The 25,518-nt window shown below is 43.9% G+C and overlaps 2 protein-coding genes across 9 annotated transcripts in view; one reads left to right on the top strand and one right to left on the bottom strand.

The window, feature by feature from the left end:
• The window catches only part of SUN1 (Sad1 and UNC84 domain containing 1), a 316,273-nt gene that overhangs the window by 202,494 nt on the left and 88,261 nt on the right, over nt 1-25,518 (bottom strand). The window lies entirely within an intron of this gene.
• Nucleotides 9,390-25,518, top strand: part of LOC147684713 (uncharacterized) — a 412,180-nt gene continuing 396,051 nt past the window's right edge. The window contains exon 1 of the mRNA XM_086940561.1: nt 9,390-9,539. Coding sequence (XP_086796687.1) covers nt 9,458-9,539 — 82 coding nt within the window. The 5' untranslated portion in view covers nt 9,390-9,457. The remainder of the gene's footprint in view (nt 9,540-25,518) is intronic.

Here is a 25,518-nt window from a genome sequence, read left to right as displayed (position 1 = left end):
CTGCTACAGTCTGCAGTGCTACCCTATCTGTGCAGAATTACAGTCGTTGTGCACTCCTTAAGTCATTGTGCAAAGCTGCAGTCGCTCAAAAGTGCAACAGACACTTTGCAGTGTAACCGTCAATGTGCAGTGCTAAAGTCATTCTGCAATGCTTCGGTCAGTGTGCACTGCTGCATCCACTCAATAGCGCAATTGCCATTTTTGCAGTGTAACAATTGATGTGCAGTGCTACTGCTTAAGTCACTGTGCAATGCTACAATCGATGCACACTGCTAAACTTTGGGCATCGGTGTACAAACAACAACCCACAATACCAACGTCAGTGTGCAGTGCTAATTCCAACATGGAGTGCTGTACTCTATGTGCAGTATTGAAATGAGCGAACATGTAGCACCACAGAGTGCTTACCTGTCACTGCACTATTACACACATCACACAGTGTTACGCTTAGTAATGAAAATTCAGCCTTACACAATTCGCTGGAAGGTAACGCATGCATTCAGTGTGCAACCACACAGACTGTGAACTTCTAGCGAATGTGAGCTCCAAAGACTGCAGTGCTACTGTAAGTGTGCAGTGGTAGTCAGTCTGCACTGCTAGGCACAATACTTCAGTCAGTCTGCAGTGCTATGGAACGGACTCTTTCTACGCCAACGTGCAGTGCTACAATCCGTGGCAAATATGACATTCAGTTGACAGTGTCACAGGCAGTGAACAGTGTCACAGACAGCAAACTGTGTTGCAGGCAGTGTGCATTGATTTATAACAGTGCAGGCAACTTGCAGTGCAACAGGAAAGACGCAGTGTCCCATTTACAGTTTAGTGTCACAAATACTTTTACTGCGGTACAGAACGCAATGCTGCAACCAACATACAGTGCTACAGCTGATGCACAATGCCAAATGCAGTGCGCAGTTGTGCTGACAATAAGCTTCAATACAGTCAGTCTGCACTGTCAAAGTCAACAGGCACTGCTGGGCTATGTGCAGTGTTACATTCACCGAGCAGTGCTGCAATCGTTCTACAGTGGTACGGCCAGTGTGCAAAGCCACAGTCAGTGCACAGTACTACCTTGGGATGCAGAGTTAAAGCCAGCCTATGCTGGTCTAGACGCAGAGCCGCTGCCAGTGCGCCACACTGCACAGAGTGCACAGTATTAATGTGCTGTGTTGCGATAGACATGCAGTGCCAAAGTTGATGAAAAATGCTGCACTGCATGTACATTGCTCGAGTCATGTCCGGCGAAACAGCAATTGTTTCTTCCTGCAATACGTGCCACAGGTGGATCACTGGCAAGGACTGGGGGCAGTCCAAGGACACCTCCAGAAATCCACCTCGGATTAACTAAAGTGGTACATGCTAGACTAGAATTACCGGGATCCCGCATCGCGGTACATCTTCCACCCGAGTGTCACGGCGCAATCCATTCTACAGCAGAGTACCACAAAAAGGTACCTTTTACATAGGCAAACCACAATGCAGTGTCTTTTATTCCACAGCACCACTGACAAGCACATTTTTAAGCACCACGAGATTCTATGTTTTACAGAAGGTATATTTAGCAGAGGCTTTAAAATACATATTATTCTTTGATTCGCTGTAAAAAAGAAGTTTCGAAGTGCGCTTTTTCCCCAAAGTAAGTTTTATATTATTTAAAGCGGTTTCTAAACAGAAACATCAAACAGGATATTACACTAAGAAAAAAAACACTAACACCCCCTGCCGAGGTTTGGTAGAGGGTGTATGTTTTTTCTTTAACCCCTTCAGTGCTGATGACAAAGCCAGCTCGTCATGGGCTTTACCTGCCCTGTGCTTATGACGAGCTGGCTTTGTCATGAACAAGGGGAATTCTAGGAGTTCAGCACCGGAGGGGGGAAAACCCATAGCACCCAAGGTGTTAACAAAATCCACTCCTTGTACAAAACTGCATTTTTTCCTTCTATTTCTCCTTTGAGACCAACAAGCTGCAGATGGCCGAAAACTTCCATTGTGTTTCCCAACTAGTCGATGTAGAGGAAATTACAATTTTCGGCCATTTCCCTCTCGCGCAGCTCCCAGATCTCCCCTCTACTGGCTGCACTTAAAATCGTCACATTTTTGGGCTACAATCGTAACAAGCATTACGGGCAGAGCTCACTCTCCTGCGGGATACAGAGCAGGGGCTGAAATCACTCTCCACCGGGCGCCATCTTCAAAGAAATGCCCAAAACAAACCTTTAAAAAATTTTAAAAAATAAACACCGCCCACCGCCGCAATGACGTTCTACAAGGGGCGGAGAGGGAAAAAAAAAAAAAAAAGCCGGAACGCCCACGAATCGCCTCACACAATGACGGACAGATCTCTCTTCCAATGGCTAGCCTCCATTTATAGAGCTAGCCAATGAAAGAGAGGCGGGACTAAACATACTGTTTTCAAAAGATTTTGCCTGCGCGGACGCTGCTGCGCAGCGGATTGCCAGGCGAAACCTAAAAAGGGTCTGTGACCTTACTGGCACTTCGAAACTGGGAGAAAATAGTCAGAATCAATGTTTAAAACGGTTCTATACCCTGTAAATGGAATTTGATCTTGCACAGAAGAAATATCTCAAATACCTTCATTTTCACTCAACTGTAGTTTAGAGTTCAGAATTAACAAAAGGGGCCGTTTCAAAGATCTACTGAGCCACAGTTAATATGAACCGTACAAGCCAATGGTTCCGAATATGAAAGGTATGTTATACACTGTCCAAGTAAAAGATTACTTTAATGAGAGCTTCAGACTTCATAACCCAAGGAAGTTACTAATCTTCATTCAGATTAATAGTGTAAATCCAACATATTTATGTTATTATTTTTAAAGTTATATATACTGCGTACAAGACCCATGAGGGTATCAGAGTGCTTTACAGGTGAGCGAAAAAGAGAGGAGACCTAAAAATCAAACAGGGTGATCAGAAGTGTCAGGGCAGGGAAACTATGTCGGCATGGCATATATAGTCATAAACAGTCTAAGGCATAGAGAATAAAGGAACAAGACTAAACAAAGCATGTTACAAAGTCATAAGGCGGAGCTGGGGGGAAACTGAGAATACAATGAGTACAAAAGTGCATCCAATCAAATACAATAAAAGACAGGTTGAAGACAGAGAGGAAGAGTCTTTGAGTGCGTACAAGCGAAGGGGATTCTAGGGCAAAAATGTGTTCATCAGAAGCTCTTTAACTTCCTTTTTGAAATGAGTAGAAGGGATCGTCCTGACTTCCGGAAGAAGGGAGTTCCAGATTCTCGGGGAGATACCCAAGAAGGCTCGATCATACGTTTTCGTTTTATGGAATTTCTGCTACTACAGCAGAAGAATTTTGGCACTTCTGGAGGACCAAAAGCCACCAGATAGTACAAGTTTTTGTGCGAGGTATAGTGGGGTGTTGTAGTGAAAGGCTTTATGAGTCATGCAAGCAACTTTCAGTTGTATCCTTGCTTCATAAGGGAGCCAATTTAGGGATTTAAGCTCCGGAGTTATATGGTGGTATCTTTTCGAGCAGGTTAGGAGTCTAGCAGCAGAGTTAAGAGAGGCCCTGAGTGGCGCCATCTTTGATCGAGAGTCCACAGAGTGTTGCACTACCGTAGTCCAACTTGGAGATCACCAGAGATTGCACCGCAGATTTGAAGTAGTTTGGAGGCATAAAAAGTTTAATTTTCCATAGGATACTCATTTGGAAGTTGGCTCCCTTGGTGAGGGCAGCAGTATGTTTCTGCATGTTCAGGCTCTTATCGATCATTATGCCCAAGAAACTTGTGGAGTCAATGATGTGTGGTATGCAGTTAAGAGCCGTTAGCGGATTCATCCATTCACAGATGACAGGAGAATGGTTAGGTGGGGCGATTAAAAGGAATTCTGTTTTCAGAGCATTGAGTTTGAGATGATTTAGAGTCAACCAGTTTTGGGCTTTCAGTAGGGTGGTGTTAAGGGAGCTGATATCAGAGGAGGAGACTTTCAGGTACAGTTTGGTATCATCGGCATAGATATGATAGTTGATATTGGATAGTTTTAAGATTTCAGTTAGAGGCTCCATGAACAAGTTGAAGAGAGTTGGAGTGTGGACCCTTGCGGAACCCCAAGATTGACCGAGGAAGGGTTACAAAGAGATTTGATTGACCTTGAATCTTTGAATTCTATTGTGGAGAAAAGATACAAACAATTTATGATGGGCCCTGAAAACCCCATCCTATGTACCAGTAGGTCGAATAATCAGTCATGTTTGACTATATCGAAAGCGGACGATAGGTTGAGGAGGATCAGAAAGCAAGAATCGTTCTGGTCCAGCATCAATGATGTGGGTGATGGCGGATTCTGTGCTATGACTGTGAAAGAAGCCAGATATGGCCCAGTAGTTGGAAGCATTCTATGCGATTGCAAAGCTGAATGTGGACCCATTTCTCAATAAGCTTTGTCAAGGTCGAAATGTTGGAGATTGGCTGGAAGTTGTTAAGGTCGGCATGATCTGCGGTCGGTTTTTTAAGAATGGGCGTAACCTGTCCAGCTTTGAGACAATCTGGGACAGAGCCTTCAATCAGTCAGGCACTGACTATCTTGGCCCGTAGCGGGAGTAGGGATAATTTGATCTCCTTGAAGAAATTAAATTGTAGAGTGTCGTTGAATTGGCTGGATGAATTCAGTGCTGAGAGCGTTTGGAGAATGAGGTTATCGTCCAAGATTTCGAATGCGCTCCAGGATGCATTGTTCTTGGGGGTAAAACATGGAGTGAGTGACGGTACCAAACATTGAGGGTAGTGTGAACTGATAGGAGTGAGATTGACAAGAGCTCCAAAGCGGTCTGCAGCTCAAGTTCCATCCTAGTTGTCTTTCCGATGAAGAAAGAGGCAATGGGCGTGATCTGATCGATGGGGGGGTGGAGTTGATATTGCTGTCCAATTGAGATTTAACAATTTCAAACAGTTCTTTGATCGATTTTTTGCTAGGTTCAGTTGATTTGGGGAAAAAGTTAGCTTCGCATAGTCTTATGCGTATGTTATAGACATTCCTTAGTGATCTCAGATGTTTGAGATGATCAAGGGACGGCGAGGATCTCCACAGTCTTTTAGCTTGTCTCAGGTTCCTTCTCTCAGCATTTAGACTGCCGTTGTACCAGGGTTTGGAGACTTTGAAAGGTATTCTTTTTAACTGTAAAGGGGTGACCGTGTCTAGAATGCTTGTCATGGACCCATTGTAGTGTTCAGTGAGATCGTGAATGTCAGTCATAGCACCGTGGGGGGTAGTAGGTTATTGCTGATTGGCGTCAATGGATCAAGGTTCATGTTTCACAGTGATCTTTGCTAATGTTTAGGTTTTTTTCGGTTGAATTTTGCTTGTGCTAGCATTCTGAGATGTGTAAGGTGATGCTGTGGTGATCAAACCAGTCACAAGGGATGACAGAATCAAATTGAACAGATTTTGGTTGCCAATGATTAGGTCTAGGGTAGCTCCAGGGCTGTCACATATCTGGGTTAGATCGAATTCACTAAGGAAAGATTTGAGACTATCTATGGAGAGGTCATTTGAGTCATTCCAGTGGAGGTTAAAATCTCCAAGGAAGATCGGAGTGCTGTGATGATGGCGTTGGTAGAGAACTTCCATAATCTGTTCAATAAAGGAAAGATTGTCTCTAGGGGGATGATCGAACAAGTGGAATTTGCGGACTTGTCTGGTTTTGCTGGCGACCTCGATGAATGGGTATTCATACGCAGGGAGAGCAGCAGAATGAAGTTGTGTAACCACAAGACTGCTACGGTAGATGCAGGCAATAACAACCCCCCACCTTTGCCCACAAGATCTGTCTAACCTAATAATGTCACAGCTGGGCGGGACAAGTATGTCAAGGATAGGAGCAGAGGAGACATTTGGCCATGTTTCGGCCTTCATTAAGAGTTCCGGCTCTTGGTCTACATATGGTTTAAGAACAAGGTTCTACACAATGGTTTAAGATTCTTTTTTGTGGAAGCTACACCAACAAATTAGGTACATTTCTTCATGTCATAAGGAGCTGCTGACGATGGATTCACACTTTTCTGAAATGAAATTCACACAGATTAAGTAGGAGTTCTAGGTATGCTTTCTGAGTTGACCACTAATACAGCACAACAAGGATTTAACAAGCATTTGCAATGCAATAGGTCTCGCATTAGGCAAGTTTGAGCTATTGGTATTGTAAATGACACATTTTTTATTTTTGTGTTGGTTTTGAAAATAGCAAATTTAATAGCTTTGTCATTTACAATGCCAATAGTTCTAACGTTTGCAAATGTGACACCTATAGCATTTGTAATGCAATATGTGTTGTATTTAAGTGACTTAGATGTATTGATATTTTAAATAACAATGGCTTTTACATTTTTTAATAATTAATACTTAAATAAAAGTTATTGTAATTTATAATAGCAATAGCTTAAACTTTTGTAAAAAAAATTGTGAAGATTATGTTAATTGTATTTTATTTTGACGAAAATCCAAGAACAGAAGTGAAATATTAACATCTTTTTATGACATTTGTAATAAAGCTTGAAACATTGAGAGAACATATTTGAACCAGTTATTGAATGGTTGCACAGATTGATGCGGTGGTGGCGCTGAGTGATATTGTGGTGGCAATGAGTGATGCTGTGGTGTTCATTGATGCTGTGGTAGCGCCTAGTGATGTTGTATTTCCCATGAGTGATGCTGTGGTGGTGCTGAGTGATACTGTGGCGAAGTGATAGATAGAGTGAAGGCGATAGATATATAGAGTGATGGCGATAGATAGATAGAGTGATGGTGATAGATAGAGTAAGTGCGCTAGATAGATAGAGTGTATTTATGTTGCATTGAGTAGTGTAAGTATGAGGTGTGTAATTATACGGCACTGAGTGGTATTATGTGAAGTGTATTTACGTTGCATTGAGAAGAGTAATTATATGGGGTGTTATTCGTGGCACTGAGTGGTAATATGGGGAGTGTATGTTGTATTCAGTAGAGTAATTATGTGGCACTGAGTGGTATTTGGAGTGTATGTTGCATTGAGTGCAGTGTAATTATGTAGCATATTATACGGCACTGAGTGGTATTATGTGAAGTGTATTTACGTTGCATTGAGAAGAGTAATTATATGGGGTGTAATTACGTGGCAGTGAGTGGTAATATGGGGAGTGTATGTTGCATTCAGTAGAGTGTACTTATGTGGCACTGAGTGGGATTTGGAGTGAATGTTGCATTGAGTGCAGTGTAATTATGTGGTGTGTAATTATGTGGCACTCAGTAGTATTTGGAGTGTATGTTGCATGGAGTGCAGTGTAAATATGTAATATGTAATTTTGTGGCACTGAGTCGTATTGTTTGGAGTGTATATGGCATTGAGTGCAGTGTAACTATGTAGCATATAATTATGTGGCACTGAGTGGTATTTGGAGTGTATGTTGCATTGAGAGCTGGGTAATTATGTGACAGCGCAGTGTGTGAGGCAACGCAGTGTGTGTGTGTGTGTGTGTGTGTGTGTGAGGCAGCGCAGTGTGTGTGTGTGAGGCAGTGCAGTGTGTGTGTGTGAGGCAGAGCAGTGTGTGTGAGGGAGGGCAGCGCAGTGTGTGTGAGGGAGGGCAGCGCAGTGTGTGTGAGGGAGGGCAGCGCAGTGTGTGTGAGGGAGGGCAGCGCAGTATGTGTGTGAGGCAGTGCAGTGTGTGTGAGGCAGCACAGTGTGTGTGAGGCAGCGCAGTGTGTGTGTAAGGCAGCGCAGTGTGTGTGTGAGGCAGCGCAGTGTGTGTGAGGCAGCGCAGTGTGTGTGAGGCAGCGCAGTGTGTGTGAGGCAGCGCAGTGTGTGTGAGGCAGCGCAGTGTGTGTGTGAGGCAGCGCAGTGTGTGTGTGAGGCAGCGCAGTGTGTGTGTGAGGCAGCGCAGTGTGTGTGTGAGGCAGCGCAGTGTGTGTGTGAGGCAGCGCAGTGTGTGTGTGAGGCAGCGCAGTGTGTGTGTGAGGCAGCGCAGTGTGTGTGTGAGGCAGCGCAGTGTGTGTGTGTGTGAGGCAGCGCAGTGTGTGTGTGTGTGAGGCAGCGCAGTGTGTGTGTGTGTGAGGCAGTGCAGTGTGTGTGTGTGTGTGAGGCAGCGCAGTGTGTGTGTGTGAGGCAGCGCAGTGTGTGTGTGTGTGTGAGGCAGCGCAGTGTGTGTGTGTGTGAGGCAGCGCAGTGTGTCTGAGGCAGCGCAGTGTGTGTGAGGCAGCGCAGTGTGTGTGAGGCAGCGCAGTGTGTGTGAGGCAGCGCAGTGTGTGTGAGGCAGGGCAGTGTGTGTGTGAGGCAGCGTAGTGTGTGTGTGTGAGGCAGCGCAGTTTGTGTGAGGCAGCGCAGTGTCCAATGTGTGGAAGGCCCTGGTTACTTCAGCATGAATGACGCATTTGCACTTCATAACAGCTAGATTTAGACTGGCACTGCAGGATTATAAACCCCTTGGAAGCCCTTGAATCGTCTGTACATCCAGTTCTAGGGTTACAAGACTCATTCTGTTGTTTTATTTATTTCCAATGCACGTGGCTGTTTTTAAATGTGATGGTGTTCTGCTTGGCCCAAAACATGGGCTTCAAACGTCTGGTCGCAGAGCGGTGCAGCCGCCTGCAGGCTGGAAGCACACGGCTTGACATGGAATGATTTACATTTAAACAAAAATAAAATTAATGAGTTTACATAAGTTACGACTGCCCTATATGAACACGGTGACAGAGACTGGAAAACAACTGCTTGATTGCTGGTAGGTAGAGAAATGCATTTATAGGAAAACGTGTTTATTTTCGATTTTTTGACAACATAATATATCAAAGTAATATAGATACACCTAAAAAACTGATTCTGCGCGAGCCACTGCCGCCGATTTTGCAGTTTCCTACCTAACCTTCGTAAATAGTGTATAGCCACCGGTTTTACCAATCAACGCAGTAGTGCTTATTTTATCAACTGAGGTAAGATGAAACTTTGCTTTACACATGTATACACACATATTGAGCTGCTTTCTATATATACATTGCATTACTTTAAATATTAGTTGTGATGTTTAACATATATATTGTGCTGCATTATATATACATACATAATATATTGCATCACATATAGTTTTGCAAAGCGTTTTGTAACACGTGCGACGCCTACACATTTTAGTGAGATAATGTTTATTATCGCATTGAAATGTAACGTTATGCAATTTTATAACGAAGCCTGTCATTGTGCCGTTATGGTGTGGCTTTCTTACTGCTGTGGGTGCTGACCGCCTGAATCCCAGCAGCAAACAGTTAACACCCGTGTTCAGCTTTTTGGGAGGCTATACAACGCTACAATATATCGAATATATGAACATCCGGATGTGTGGCATGCCGCGTCACATGATATCCGGCCGCCAGCAACTGACAGGAAGTTAGCAAGCCGTGTTACGTGAGTGAGCTGCAGGCTGCTTTAATTAGTGCTCACTATTCCTGATATAATGGCACCAGACGGTCGGACTGGCAGCAGGGAGATATCACAATTGTTTGGCCGCATAATGTGCATAATGCAGCTAAGTCAGGGTGAGTGAAAAAAGACAAATTGCCAGCAGCGTAACTTAGGTGTTACTATATGAAAGTTATTGCACGTAGACTTAATATGGCGCTTTACTTTTATTATTAAATACGGGCCTATTTTACTAAACTGATTGTAACGCATGAGGCAACACAGCCTATTTGCCTGTAAGGGATTGTGTTTTAAGGCAAATATTGCATTTTTTTGTATTGTAACTATGCCGCATTTGACTTTAACTGGTGTTTTATTGAAGTACGGCTTTAACAAAGTGCGGGGTGAAGTGAAGAGAGAGGCTGTTTTTTAGTGTGGTAGCATTAAGTGTGTCAAATATCATAATTAGAAAACAATATTTAACAGCAAATGGGAGAGTATGCCGAGTAATATTAGATAGCAGCGCAGAGCTTTGCAGAAAGTCGCGCAATTTGAAAGAATTGATACGTTTTGTACATTTAAAGCGAACTGGGTTGGCAGCGGATAAGGATAGGGGGAGGGGGCAGTGTTGTGTAACAGTTGGTAAAAGAAAACAGCCTTCACTATTGCAAACTTATATTATTTTGAGCAAATGTGAGGCTTTTTGTAGGAGTAAATAAGTGTGGTATTTGGAGCCGGTGTGTTATTAATTACTGGAGGATGACAGTGAATAGTTAAAAAAGCAGGGACTAATTCTATGCAATAAAATGTTTAAGGCAGAAAATGGAAGTACAATAAGGACGATTAGCTAAAGCAAAGAGATATTCGGGAAAAATTGGTGAGTTTGTGCAAATCTAAAGCGTATTGTGTTAGCAGCGGAATCGTAGGAGAGAGAGAATGTTGCGTGACAGCAGTTAGTAAAGAAGAGCTTTTACTATTGCAGATTTATGTTATTTGAGCATATGTGAGGCTTTTTGTAGCAGTAAGTTAATGCTATGTGAGGAGTTTGGTTTTTTATATAATAACTGGAGAGCAAAAGCGAAGCGCCAAAAAGCGTGTAGTAATACGATGCAAAATAATGTTAAAAGCGGAGACATACATGGATATTATTTAAAACGCATTTGTATTTATATTTGCATTACAAATACATTATATCACCTAACAATACTTAAATGTTATTTCCAGTATTTTTATTTGCATAATGCAATGCACATACACCGCAAAGCGATTTGTAAAACAGCAGAGCGTGACAGGGAAGAAAGCATGTAATTGGACTTGAGAGTAAATAGCGGGCGCAACAAAAATAATATTTAAATATTTGCAAATGAATATAGAGTGTACAGGCCATGGCGACAAGAATGAGGAGAGGGTGGGGAGGATAGGAATGATTAGCTGTAGCGGAGAGCGAGTAAAAAAAGCGCAGTATTAAGTGGGAATTTAGAGTGAACAGAGTTCGCAGCGAAAGGGGTGTTGGAAAGGGGGGAGGGTAGGAATAGTAGCTTGAGGAGAAGAGCGGTGTGCAATAAAAGGGATATAATTATTTGCAAGTATATATAGACTAGTAAGGTGTTATATGTTTACTACTGTAGAGTTATCATATATTTTACCAAATGCGAGGCTGTGTGCAAAAGTAATAAAGTTGTATGTAAAGTGTTGGTGTATTATATAGAATAAGTCCGTAGTGGAAATTAGGAGTGGAAAGCAGCTCAACGAAAATAGTATTTAATGCTTTGTAAATGTACATGTAACGGACCGGTGATGCGAACTGTGAAGAAAAGGGAGGGGGGGGGGGAGGGAGCAGGAGACGTTAGGTACAGCAGAGATGTTTGGGCAAAAGCGCTATATAGTTTTAAAAGTAAACATTGTCATGTATATTATTTAAAATGCATACACTTGTAAATTTGCATTACGTTACATAGCAATACATTAACATATTAAAAAATAATGTGTATGTTATTTTGTAGTATTTATTTTACATAATGCTTTGCACATACACTATGAAGATATGAGTAGTAAAATGGCAGTGAATAACAGAGATTGAAGGCTATGTACTGGTAGCTAGAGATAAAGAGATAGGCGCAAATAAAAGAATGTTAATATTTAGCAAATGTATATGTAGTGCACAGGGGGTGGCAACTGTGATAAAGAAGAAGTAGTAAAATGACAGTGTTTATAAGTAGTGGCAGCTGGAAGTAAAGAGAAGGCGTAAATAATAGTATGTAATAGTTTCGTAATGGATGTATACGAAATAGGGTAGCAACAGGGAAGAAAAGAAGGGGAGAAGTGCAAGGTTAGCTGGAGCACGGTGCGAGAGGAAAAAAGAGCTATATAATGCGTTATTTTGAAGCGGAGAGGGGCCGGTGGGGAAGGGGGGGGGGGAAGGGGAAAGGCGGAGCGGGAAGAAGTTAATGTAAAAATATATAAATAAGCTTACCTATTGCAATTGAAAAATCCCAAAACGCGAACGTCCAAATGCAGCTGAAAAATCCCTAAGAACTGTAAAGTACGAGGCAAAAGCTTGTTCTGGAAGACGGCAAGTAGCATGTGTTTAACATGGAGACAAGCTTGATGTTTAAGTACCTTTTGTTTACCATCAGATAGGAACGTTTAGGGCAATAAAATGCAAGATGCGCAGAGAGAAGAAACACATAGGGTTAGTGTGAAAATAGCTACAAGTGTGAAAAGGACTTGTCTGCTAAACGTCAATGGAAAGCAAAGGTTAAAGGTTAGCTATACAATAGATCTCCACATTTGCATGGCAAAATCTCCCCATTTGCATGGGGCCTACTTTACAAACGCAGACAACACGCCGGCAAGGTAATTTACTGTTTAACATGCAAACTTTACCATTTCAAGCATGTCGTCAAATAAAAGAAGCCACATTTATTCCCAGCAAGCGTTTTTCATTGACAGACAACACGCAGCAAGTTAATTTACTGTTTAACATGCAAACTTTACCATTTCAAGCATGTCATTAAATAAAAGAAGCCACATTTATTCCCAGCAAGCGTTCTTCATTGAAAGCCAGCCTTGACAAAAACAACACGACGTCTAAGTTAAATGTTAATACAAAAAAAAAGTTAAGGGGAAGCTTTAAAATAGGAGTTTCGTTTCTTCAAAATCTACCCAGTTACTGGGAAATGTATTGCAGACAACACAGCGGCGAGGACAGTGATTCAAAAGCACACCTTGTAACACAGCACCAGTATTACTCGAAAAAGATCTCCACATTTGCTTGGCAAAATCTCCACATTTGCATGGGGCCTACTTTACAAACGCAGACAAAACGACGGCAAGGTAATTTACTGTTTAACATGCAAACTTTACCATTTCAAGCATGTTGTTAAATAAAAGAAGCCACATTTATTCCCAGCAAGCGTTTTTCATTGACAGCCAGCCTAGACAAAAACAACACGACGTCTAAACTTTTATTAGTGATAATATGAAAATATGCACTCGGCATGGCAAGATCTCCACATTTGCATGGCGCCTACTTTACAAACACAGACAACACGCAGCAAGTTAATTTACTGTTTAACATGCAAACTTTACCATTTCAAGCATGTCATTAAATAAAAGAAGCCACATTTATTCCCAGCAAGCGTTCTTCATTGAAAGCCAGCCTAGACAAAAACAACACGACGTCTAGGTTAAACGTTAATACAAAAAAAAAGTTAAGGGGAAGCTTTAAAATAGGAGTTTCGTTTCTTCAAAATCTACCCAGTTACTGGGAAATGTATTGCAGACAACACGGGGGCGAGGACAGTGATTCAAAAGCACACCTTGTAACACAGCACCAGTATTACTCGAAAAAGATCTCCACATTTGCTTGGCAAAATCTCCACATTTGCATGGGGCCTACTTTACAAACGCAGACAAAACGACGGCAAGGTAATTTACTGTTTAACATGCAAACTTTACCATTTCAAGCATGTTGTTAAATAAAAGAAGCCACATTTATTCCCAGCAAGCGTTTTTCATTGACAGCCAGCCTAGACCAAAAGTATTGCAAGTTAATTTACTGTTTAACATGCAAATTTTACCATTTGAAGCATGTCGTTAAATAAAAGAAGCCACATTTATTAACAGCAAGCATTCTTCATTAAAAGCCAGCCTAGACAAAAACAACACGCCGACTTTAAAAACGTATGCATTTTATTACCAGTTAAAGATAGCATATTAAATAGTCACATGCTGAACTGTTATCACATTGCCGGCATTAATATTGCGCATTAAAAATAAAGCTAAACACAAGCATGTTATTAAATAAAATAAAACAACATTTATTTGCAGCAAGCGTTCTTCATTGAGAGCCAGGCTAGGCAAAAACGAAAGTAATGAAAAGTGAAACTGACACGAAGACTCCACACACGGCAAGCAGCGCGCTCCCGAGGTGAAATCTGACAGCCTCAAAGCGCGTGTCTGGTAACTGTCCACATTCCTAGGTACAGGCCCATACGGGCCACAATAGGTCTGAAGCAGACACCTTCAATGCTCACGCATTGAGGGTAGGTCTGCTCGACCTAAAAAGGGGTTAACAACATTGCCCAAATATAAATGAATCCTGTAGAATCTTGGCCTTATTGTAGGGCACAGAACATCGAATATATATAGGGGAAGGCAACAATGTACCAAGTTTGTCCATATGAAGAGTGGGCATTGATGGGTGTACAAGCATGGATGAGGGTTGTGTGTGTGTGTGCTCAAAAATGGGAGAACATTTGATACTCTTCGAGAGCCTTGAGGTGCAATCTTTAAGGATACACTCAGTATGTTGTTGGGGACCCTCTACAGCTCCAGGAGTTTGCCCTTTTTCTTTTTACAGATGAAATGCCATTCAACTGGACTCATTTCTCCTGCAAGTAAATCCACATGGGTCAGTTATGCTGTCCTATGATGTACAATCTATAATTTGATTTCAAGTTAAAGTAATGCCAATTTCAAAACTTAATTTAAAAAAGTTGAAAAACAAAACAATTTTAGATTTAAAAAAACTAGTCGACATGACCTTTGCCCTATTTCGTTCAGCAGAGGTTAGAGAAACTTATTTCACGATAGAGAAAAAAATCTACTGAAGAATAAATTGATACAAGACCCCACGCAGCACTGCTTATTGTGATACCCCTTAGCGTTGGTGTTGTCTGTGAGGATCTGCAAAACCTCCCTATGATGGTAGGAAGGCCTCCAAAGCCTAGTAATGGTGTGTTACTCAAAGAGGTTTATGTGGAGTCGGGCTTCCCTTGGTGACTAGAGACCCTGGTCATCATCTCTCCCAAAGGACCTCCCTAACCCAGCAGTGTCGCATCTATCACCATCATCCGCTGTGGGCGGGTAATTGAGAGGGGCCTGCCGCTGGTCCAATTGCAGTCTAGAACCACCATGGCAGATCGAATGCAGTTTCCATCAAAATACGAATGGCCTTCGGTATGTTTCCTTGGTGCTAGGTCTTCTGGAACATTAGATTGCATTGCACAGCCCGAATATACCACCTGGTGTAGCAAAGATGGAAGACGCAAGAACCAAGAAGACTCACAGCTACTCTCACCAAGACCCAGGACCGATGCTGAACCATCAAGAACATAGCGCAAATTCCCTGGACTCATTGGAAAGGAGGGACCGCCATAAACTGTATAATATTCAGGACAACCTCAAGGAAAGGAAGCCGGTGCAAAGGAGTTGGGTGCGCCTTCGGCTCAATGAGGAACTCCAATGATTGGCTGGCTGGCTGAGGTTGGCTGTTGCTTGGCATTTGTGTACGACTAACTGTGGCATGCCAGGCTTCAATAGTCAGTGTTCAAGGTAGGGGATAACTGGTATCCCGGAACTCAGATGACGGGCATGACCACAGATATCACTTTCGGAAACATCTGAGGGACACTGGTGAGTCCAAAGGTGGGCAGAGCCAAATGAAAATGCTCCAGGCGTACCTAAACCTAGAGGAAACTTCTGTGGGACTGAAGGACAAGGATATGAAAACATACGTTCTGCAGGTCCAAGGACACCAAGTCGCTCAGGTCCAAAAAGACTGGATCAGAGCAAGTGTAATTTTGAATTCATCCTTCCATAGGAAGGCATTCAGAAGATGGAAGTGTATGATGGGACAAAGGCCCAAACCACCTTTGGTGCAAGGAAATAGCAAGAATAGCAACCCTCACCCAAACTCGGACTTCCTGCAACAGAATGGACAGGTGCTCCCCAGAGATTCACTCTAATGTGGGGGAACGGTTGGTGGAGCAGAAAAAAGGGTATGGCACATCCAGGCTGAAAAAATTTGAACAACTTATTTATCAGACGTGATGAATCGCCTTCATGGAAGGGAATGCTGGGTCCAGTCTCCCACAGGGTAGGTGTGTGTGCCACTAATGGCAAGCTAAAGAGGCGTGGTAGCTGTTGCCCAGGGGACGGGGGCTGCGATGATTGATGTCCTTGTAGGTCTGCATGTTGCATTCCAAATCCAAGTCTCTTGCAGTGGTATGTAGTGTGCCATGGCTCTACTTTCTTTAAAATGTCCCAATGCAGAATTACCTCTTTTGCTGGACATTTGGAAACACGTCACTGTCCTCGTCCTGCTCAGAAACCTACTGAATACCCATTGATGTTCACTAAATACAGACAGACCTGCCTACTACTGTACTTGCCCAAGGTTCTAGAGAAACTCTTCCACAGACACCTCACTGATCACTTCGATGACCAGCTACTTCTTGATGCAACACAGTTCAGACTCAGACCCCCAAACACAGCACAAAAACTGTGCCCATAGACGCCAGATAACATCCGAATGGTCCTTGATAGAAGAGAGACTGCAGCCATCATCTTCCTGGACCTCTCGCAGCCTTTTAAATGATCTCTCACCCCATCCTCATCCGACACCTGCATGACACAATGGAATCCAAAAACCCTCTCTTAGATGAATCAGATCCTTCTTGACTGGAAGGATTCAGTTTGTCTGCTCCCTACTCATTGGACAACTGCAACCTCATTCAAAGATTATCACTGAGCACGAACGTCTTGAAAGCATACATGATCCCACTTGCCAGCAACATCTGTGTACATGATATCAATGTCCTTAATTATGCAGACGACTCAACTTCTACTCTCCCTCTAGGGCAAGACTCCCAACACCAGGACCAAGTTCACTGCCTGTATGACCGAAGAAGTCGACTGGATGAAGACCAACGGTCTGAAACTGAACTTCAATAAGACAGAATTCATGGTCTTCAGAACCAACACCTCACCTGGGGACAATTGGCTGAACTATGCTCTACATCCTCCCCATGCCAAGAATCTTGGAACCATAACTGACCGCAAACTCCACAAGATGACCAAAGTCGAAATAGCCTCTTGCTTCCACACCCTAAGGATGCTGAGGAAAAGCAGCAAGTGGGTACCAACCAGCAAAACCATCACTAAGACCCTGGTCACTCGCAAGAGCTGAACTACATTTAGACCTCTATACTGGGATCAGAAAACATCTCAAAGGACTGCAAACCTTCTAAACTAGGCGGCCAGAAAGACTCAACGAGCTGTGCCACACATACACACATCAGACAACACATTAAGGAGCATCAATAGCTCCCCCATACACAAACGAGCTCAGTTCAAACTTCTTACTCACACCTTCAAAGCATTACACAACCCTGGCCCAGCATACCTCAACAACTGCATTTCCTTCCACACACCATCTAGAGTGACACCTCCGCTCGGCCGGACTCTTACTTTACACATCCAATGCATCTGAATACCAATTCTGGGGTTCTAGCTCTTTCCCACCTAACTCCTAAAAAATGGAATGAACTGCCATTATATATCAGAGCCTAATCCTCGATGTATGAGGTCTGCAAGAAGTTGAAGGACTGGCCATTGCCATTACTCTCAGCCTTTGCTAGACTTGGCTAGCTTCACCTGCTCAGCACCAGGTTACTACCCGGCTGCCCCGGTCCTCCCATTCCTCACTCCCTCTACCTTCCAAGGCCCACCACGCCAATCTGCGAGGTGACAACGCACTTTAATCCTCATAAACACTGAAATGTGGGGAGCCAGAGCTCGCATGAACTCGCTCATGCCTGAACTCCAAATTTGCATGACAAGGATAGCCTATAGCTTCCTAAACAGGTTAGTGGTTAGTTGCACAGACAAGTAAGCAAGAAAGTGAAATTGCCATGGCAGTGGCACCATTTTCACCAAAGCTATTTTGTTGTTTCTCAACAAGGCCAAGCCCCATTCAATATTGCAATCAATGTCAAAATCAGCCTGGTAAACCTGTATCCTAATGCATGTTGTTCCCATTTATGTTTGCAGTAGAGAGGAAGTGGGTCAGCTTCATACTGAACCAGTAAGCTGCATATTTTCGACCAGTTTACTTTTAACCCATTCACTGCCTCATTCTGCATTAGTGCATCCATTAATGGGTCACCACACCAGTCAGATTCCAGAACACATGATAGCATGCCATTGGTACAATGGATATAACAAGGTCTGTGCATGATCAATATGTCAAGGTCCGTTACCGAGGCTTACCATGTCTGCGAGGGACTCCATGGCCAAGGAGAAAATATGTTATGTTGGGAGATTTTTAAAGCGCGCGCGATTACCATAGGTGTCTTGGCGCTGTCAAACGGCAAGTGAGTAATCATTAGAGGTTAAATAGTCCGGTCTTTATCTACTTACTGGATGATGTTAATGAAGGGATAGCTCTGAGATGGGGTGGGAGGCTGTTTCAGAGTTTGATTGTATTGAGGACTATACCTCTACACAAAATAAACCGTGGTAAGGGCTATTGTGGCTCTGTACCCCTTGCAGGACAATATTAGTTCAAAACTATGCTAACTATGTCGGCTCTGGCGAGGTATACAATAAAACAATCCCTTTTAGCATATCTTTCCCAAAGCTCAGTCACTTTAATATTGCACCAGTGTACCGTCAGCTAGCCAAATAGAAGGCTTTTTAAAAAATCAATAGCTTTCACTGTTGGGTGAGGTGTCGAGACTCTGGTCACCTACATTATTCAGCAACACCTTTTTATAAGGATCTTTTCATCCGGTATTTCCTTGACAAGATACAATTATCATCTCCGGAGCTTTAGTTCAAATTTGACCATTCACTCAAGAATTCTCTCTTCTCACCAAATTTCTCCGCAATATAGAAGTATACTTCCTAATCTAGTTTGTGGTCTTGTTTAAGAATGCTGGGTTATTATAACCGTCGTCATGGAGTATGAACACCCTCTGGCAAATCTGTTTAAGTGATAGAGAATGGTCAAGGACAGTGTTCTGCTGATCCGCATATTGTTTTCGTTCCATCATTCAAACTGACTGGAATGGATAAAGCTTTTTAAGTCTTGAAAGCATCACTTTGGAATATAGTGCTCCTCCCTTTCAGTATGGAGCCGAAGTTCAGAAAAGCTATAACACCTGATTACTTTATCAATTTCAAAGACTTTTGAGTATCAATTTTCGTGATCTTATCTGGCAGTACACACCCAACAGCGCCTTAAAGCCCATGGGAGAGTTGCCACTCTTCAGAAAAAAAATAGAAAATGGGTGTTTCAGAACAGCATATTCTTGAGAATCAAAACCTGTTCATTTAAATAGCTTGACAAAGTTCTACACGCTAACTTACACAACTAATGGATGGTCAAACATTTCAAATGGTGTCTGAAGGTGGACGTTAAAGACGGTCAGAAAAAGTCAAATCTGTCACAAAACCAAAACACAAAAAAAAGTGATTGATGGAATGTGAAGATTAATAATCAGTCACCTGCAAATTTTCAGAAACTTGGCCTGCAGTTCAGGCTGGGCCACTGAAGTGGAACACGACCAAAGCTGAAGTGTGTATAGTAAGCTCCATCTGTGGACGGGTAGACTGTGAAAAAATAAATAAATGGCCAGGATTCCAGCCAACAGAAAACTTTGCTTTTCCAACGGCCTTACAGCGAATTCAGAAACTGGTAATGTAATATTTCGTGTTCAAGACTATACAGTTCAGGGAGGACGAGTGGTTGTATAGAAGGATGGCACTGCAAAATATTTTACCACAAAACACACAAGTGAGAGGAAACTAATGGTTCTGCAAAAGAAATAAGCAGGGACCAAAAATCACTTTTTAATCGCTGCTCTGTTACAGTGGAGGTGGATCAGGAGGGAAGTGACAACAAGCATTTACAATGCAATGGTTTCGCCTTTGGAAAAGTTAGAGCTATTGGCATTGTAAATGACAAATTTTGTATTTATGTGTTGGTTTTGAAAACAGATAAATTAGTGGCATTGTCATTTACATTGCCATTAGCTTAATCTGTCGCAAATGTGAGACCTATTGTACCCTACTGACGAGCTCAGCAGACAGCAATTACTACCACACACACACACACACCCAGAGCCAGCCACACACACACACACACACACACACACACACACAGCCACACATACCCAGGGCCACACACACACACACCCAGAGCCACACACACACACACCCAGAGCCACACACACACACACCCAGAGCCACACACACACACACCCAGAGCCACACACACACACCCAGAGCCACACACACACACACCCAGAGCCACACACACACACCGAGCCACACCCAGAGCCACACACACACACCGAGCCACACCCAGAGCCACACACACACACACACACACACACACACACACACACACACACACACACACACACACACACAGAGAGCCACACATACCCAGGGCCCCACACACACACACACACACACACACACACACACACACACACACACACACACACACAGAGAGCCACACATACCCAGGGCCACACACACACACACACACACCCAGAGCCACACACACCCACACACCCAGAGCCACACACACACACACACACCCAGAGCCACACACACACACACACCCAGAGCCACACACACACACACACCCAGAGCCACACACACACACACACCCAGAGCCACACACACACACACCCAGAGCCACACACACACACACCCAGAGCCACACACACACACACGCAGAGCCACACACACACACCCAGAGCCACACACACACACCCAGAGCCACACACACACACACACACAGAGCCACACACACACAGAGCCACACACACACAGAGCCACACACACAGAGCCACACACACACACACAGAGCCACACACACACACACACAGAGCCACACACACACACACACAGAGCCACACACACACAGAGCCACACACACACACACAGAGCCACACACACACAGAGCCACACACACACAGAGCCACACACACACAGAGCCACACACACACAGAGCCACACACACACACACACACACACAGAGCCACACACACACAGAGCCACACACACACAGAGCCACACACAGAGCCACACACACACACAGAGCCACACACACACACAGAGCCACACACACACACAGAGCCACACACACACAGAGCCACACACACAGAGCCACACACACACAGCCACACACACACAGCCACACACACACAGCCACACACACACAGAGCCACACACACAGAGCCACACACACAGAGCCACACACACAGAGCCACACACACAGAGCCACACACACAGAGCCACACACACAGAGCCACACACACAGAGCCACACACACAGAGCCACACACACAGAGCCACACACACAGAGCCACACACAGAGCCACACACACAGAGCCACACACACAGAGCCACACACACAGAGCCACACACACAGAGCCACACACACAGAGCCACACACACAGAGCCACACACACAGAGCCACACACACAGAGCCACACACACACAGAGCCACACACACACACAGAGCCACACACACACAGAGCCACACAGAGTCACACACACACAGAGCCACACACACAGAGCCACACACACAGAGCCACACACACATGCCACACACATCAGGGCTTGTCCTACCTTATACTTACAATGCACCCTGCCCTTGGGCCTACCATATGGGTGACTGATATGAAGAAAAGGGACGGTTTAGGGACTGGCAAGTGGGTGCACTTGCCCAGTCAGCATGACAGTACCAGCCTGCACGAAGGCTCTGCAATGGCAGACCTTAGACACATTTTACAAGGCTGCTTCCGTGGGTGGCACAACCAGTGCTGCAAGCCCACCAGCAGCATTTGGATTTACACACCCTGGGCACTCAGCGCACTAGACTGGGGTCTTACAAGTAAACCAAATAGCCAAACATGGAACCACCGATTAGTACATCAACTTACAATAGGGAGCACTTTCACTGTGGCACTGAATAGCAGTGGCACAGTGCCCAAAGCATCTAATACCAGCAAAAATACATGGGGCAACAACAAAAATGGAAGGAAGACCCAGGCCAATGGTGCCAGGTCTAACAGGGCCTACTTGAAGATTCATGTTTTCAGTTTCTTCCTGAATTCAAGGACTGAGCTAGCAGCCCTAATATGAAGGTGGGAGTTTGTTCCAGGCTTTAGGAGCCAGGTACCAGAAGGGCGGACCGCCGATTCTAGCTCGTCGGATGCGAGACAGCAACAAGTAGAAGGTTGTCTGAGCAGATGTGTCTAGAGGCGGTGTGGAAGCTGCTGTGGCTATTCAGGTAAGAGGAGTCTAGATTATGCAGTGCTTTATATGTGTGTGTAATTTGAACAGTGCACTAGTGTGCATGGAAAGCCAGCTGAGGTCATTGAGGCGAGTGGAGTGTGGTTGAGTGAGCCTGGCTGCTGCATTCTGAATGATCTGGAGCAGTTTGGTCAGCTGGGTGGAGAATCTGACATACAGCGTGTTTCTTTAGACTAGATTGCTGCTGAGCGCCTGGATGGTAATCTGGTTGGGTGCCTGGGTGTAGAAGGAAAGCATCTGAAGATTTGGATACGGGTGTTGAGGGAAGTCTTGTGGAAGTAGGAAGAGGTAATCAGGTGACTGGACATTGGTTTGTTGACTACAATGATTCCCAGGTTCCTGGCCTAGCAGCACGGGATGGGTCCAAGTTCAGATAAGCAGGCTGGGGACAGAGTGGAGAGTCCTTTCCGAAGAGTACTACCACTGTCTTATTGAGGGTGTTCACAGACAGGCTTGCAGGAAAATGAGTTTAGTAAAAAGCATGTAAACATGGGGAATAAATATAATTGCTACGTCAAAACAAAAAAGTGGATGCCCAGACTGAACATGTAACTCCACAGGTACATACCCTGGCACCACAACAACTCATGGCGTCACTAACGTGTGCATACATGTACAAAAGCATGAACGCAAACACTTCCTCCACTCATACTACTACAAACCATGGTGTTCTAGTAATGATTTTTTTTATGCTCATAGCACCGAAGCTTGGTGCTCACCAAGCCACAAATATGCAGTAAAATCTATTACCATTCACACAAGATCTACAATGTCGTCGTACGATGACATTTAGCAGTCTGCTGTGTAAAGAAGAAAAAAGTGACACAGAGCAGGGAGAAATCAACGACAAAACAGCAAATAAGGTATACCAAACAGCTTGCTATGCCAAAAGCGCAAATGCTAAAACATAAGAGTGGGTTCAAGCGGTTTACAAAGATGAAGTCTGTATGAAGAACTACAGTATGTACATCAGAACTCACTCAGAGAAGGTAAACCCTCGCAAACAGAACAGCATACTCCAGCAGTATACAGAACAGAAACACATGGTGGTTATACAGCAGCCCAAAACAAGAACTGCATAGAAATACACCCATTCAAGTAACCCCAATAAAGGCCCGGAGTCACCTGGTCATGTGTAAAGATAAATGTGTGCATGCCCTGAACATGGGCGCCAACTTCTGTGGGGCCCAATCAATATTTCAGCTGATTAGCTCCACTTTGCAGCAGTTGAAAGCACATTAAAGGCTTGGGAACTGCTAAGGAACGAAACTTCATACATGATTGCTGTATTCTGCTCGGAGTCGGTCAGTTGCTGCTTCTCTGCAGCGTAAGTACATGAGCGGTGGGAGTTGCAGGATGCGCTATATAACATTAGTCAGAACCCAAGAGGGTCTCAGTGCATTAGGAAGTAATGTTTTATCAAGACTTACACTAGAATTTTAATCTATGCCTGTTTCCCACTTCGATAATTGATTGCTTTCAAGAATAAATGCCTAAAGTCACAAACTGAAACTTGTTTTTAATACTTTTAACAAAGTTATCACATGGCCTATTGTGAGATTCCCTGCCTTCAGGCAGTGCTGGCTTTTCATGTAGCAGCATTTCGTATTGCGGAACTTGTGTTTTTAACATTGTAAATGTGGACTGAAAAGTACAGCAATCAATACCTTAAGTAGTCACCTGTGCCATACAATCACTGTGTTGCTCTGTTTTTAAATGTTACAAAATGGTCCACTCCATTACCAATTTGGTTACTGCTTGAGCCACATGAAATACTAAATTAAAACCTTGTCCATCAGTTTCACTGGAGTACATTATTTCATTCCCATCAGGCATTTGACTTTAGTATACTGAAAATGTTTCAACGAGCTTCAGTAACAGGCAAAGCATGAACAGCAAGGGCAGGAGCACAGCAATATTTATTGACACTATACAAAGAATAGGAAAAGTGGTTAAGGCCAGACATTTTTTCCGGATCACACCGTGCTGATATTTGTATGCCTGCCATAGGTACAAATTAAGGTCTGAGACTGCAAACAAGTGCCTATTCTGTGGGCAGTTTGTAAAAGATGTGCTGTTTGCGTGAGTCTCCATGATCCTGCTGCCAGGAAGACCCACAATAAAATACATGAGCTGGCCAAAACACCTGAATTCTGCCTGCTTCTCAAGGTTTACTTGCAGTCAATTTATGCATTTTTTATACCGTAATTTTGCTTTGCATGTCAGTGATTTGAAAAATGGTCAGCTTTCACCCATATGGCAAATTAGTGGATTATTTCTCCCACCACAAATTCCGTAAATCGCTCCATAAAATCCATCATAGATTTCTTTAAAGCTCAAACCTGTACAACTCACTCGTGCAGACTTTCCAGGAGGTGGAAAACAAGAGAATATCATGTGAAATTGTAAATGTAACAATTGTTCTTTTTCCATAGAAAGAATATGGTTCCCCAGGGAAAAGCGGTTCACCTACGCCTCTGTTAGAGACAAGCGTCTTCCATTCACCCAAGAAAGTCACCTGTATCTCTCACTAGAGTAACCCTGTGTTAATGCACTGTGTGCAAGCCCACATGCTGAAGAAATCTAAAAATATACAAGCCTACATGTTTGCAAGTATTCGTCTATTTGTGGGGGGTAGGTAGATCATGCTAAAATTATCCAAACCTAGGCTATAACTAATATTCACAACATTGGAAAATCTGTCACCCTAGCTGAATAATGGTGTGATATTTATGAACGGAAAATACTTTTCCCACATCTAAATGCCATGCTGCTTTTAATGTTTTTGAAATATAGCCTGGAGCTAAGGAAGCGAGGGGCAGGGCAGTGTGTGAACTAAAGGGTCAAGAAGCTGCGAGGGCAGTGATTGATCAGAGACAAAAAGGAGCACAGGAGAAGGGGTAGTGTGGGAGGAGAAGGGACAGGGAGCTGTGAGGGCAGTGTGTGAGCAGAAGTGGTTGCGAGTGGAGACAGCATTAAGTCTTCAGATGGGGCCCAGAAGAGAGGCAGTGTATGAACGGGGGCAGTTTGTGAACAGAAATGGCAGAGAGGGCAACGAGTGTTCAGCGATGGTATGCAGCAGAGAAGGCACATAGCGCGAGCTCGACCCGCAGGTATCGGAGAGCATAAGTTACATAACACAAGGTCACCCCCCCCCCTCCCCCTCCCCCTCCCCCTCCCCCTCCCCCCCCCCCCTCCCCCTCTAATTCGATCCTGGCTCCCACGGCGATAGCTCGGGCCACAACGCCACGTCCTGTACCATACTTCCCGTTTCCTACTGTTAAGTGCCAGAGGTGCTCTCTCATTCAAAGTTGCAAGGGCATCAGCGCGTGCCGCACAAGAGGCATAAGGACAACACAGACACAGCAAGTGTGCTGTTTGTCCGGCCAAACGTCCGCATACAGCAGCACAGAAAGTACACAACACAATTAACAATTCAGAGGAAAGAAATGTCAAATATCATGATAAAATCGATAAACGTGCGTGGGAGTTACAC

The sequence above is a fragment of the Lissotriton vulgaris genome, chromosome 10 (genome assembly GCF_964263255.1).
Source record: "Lissotriton vulgaris chromosome 10, aLisVul1.2, whole genome shotgun sequence".
NCBI lineage: Eukaryota > Metazoa > Chordata > Amphibia > Caudata > Salamandridae > Lissotriton > Lissotriton vulgaris.
Note: the sequence above shows the minus strand (reverse complement) of the source record. Positions and strands in the feature narration are given on the sequence as shown.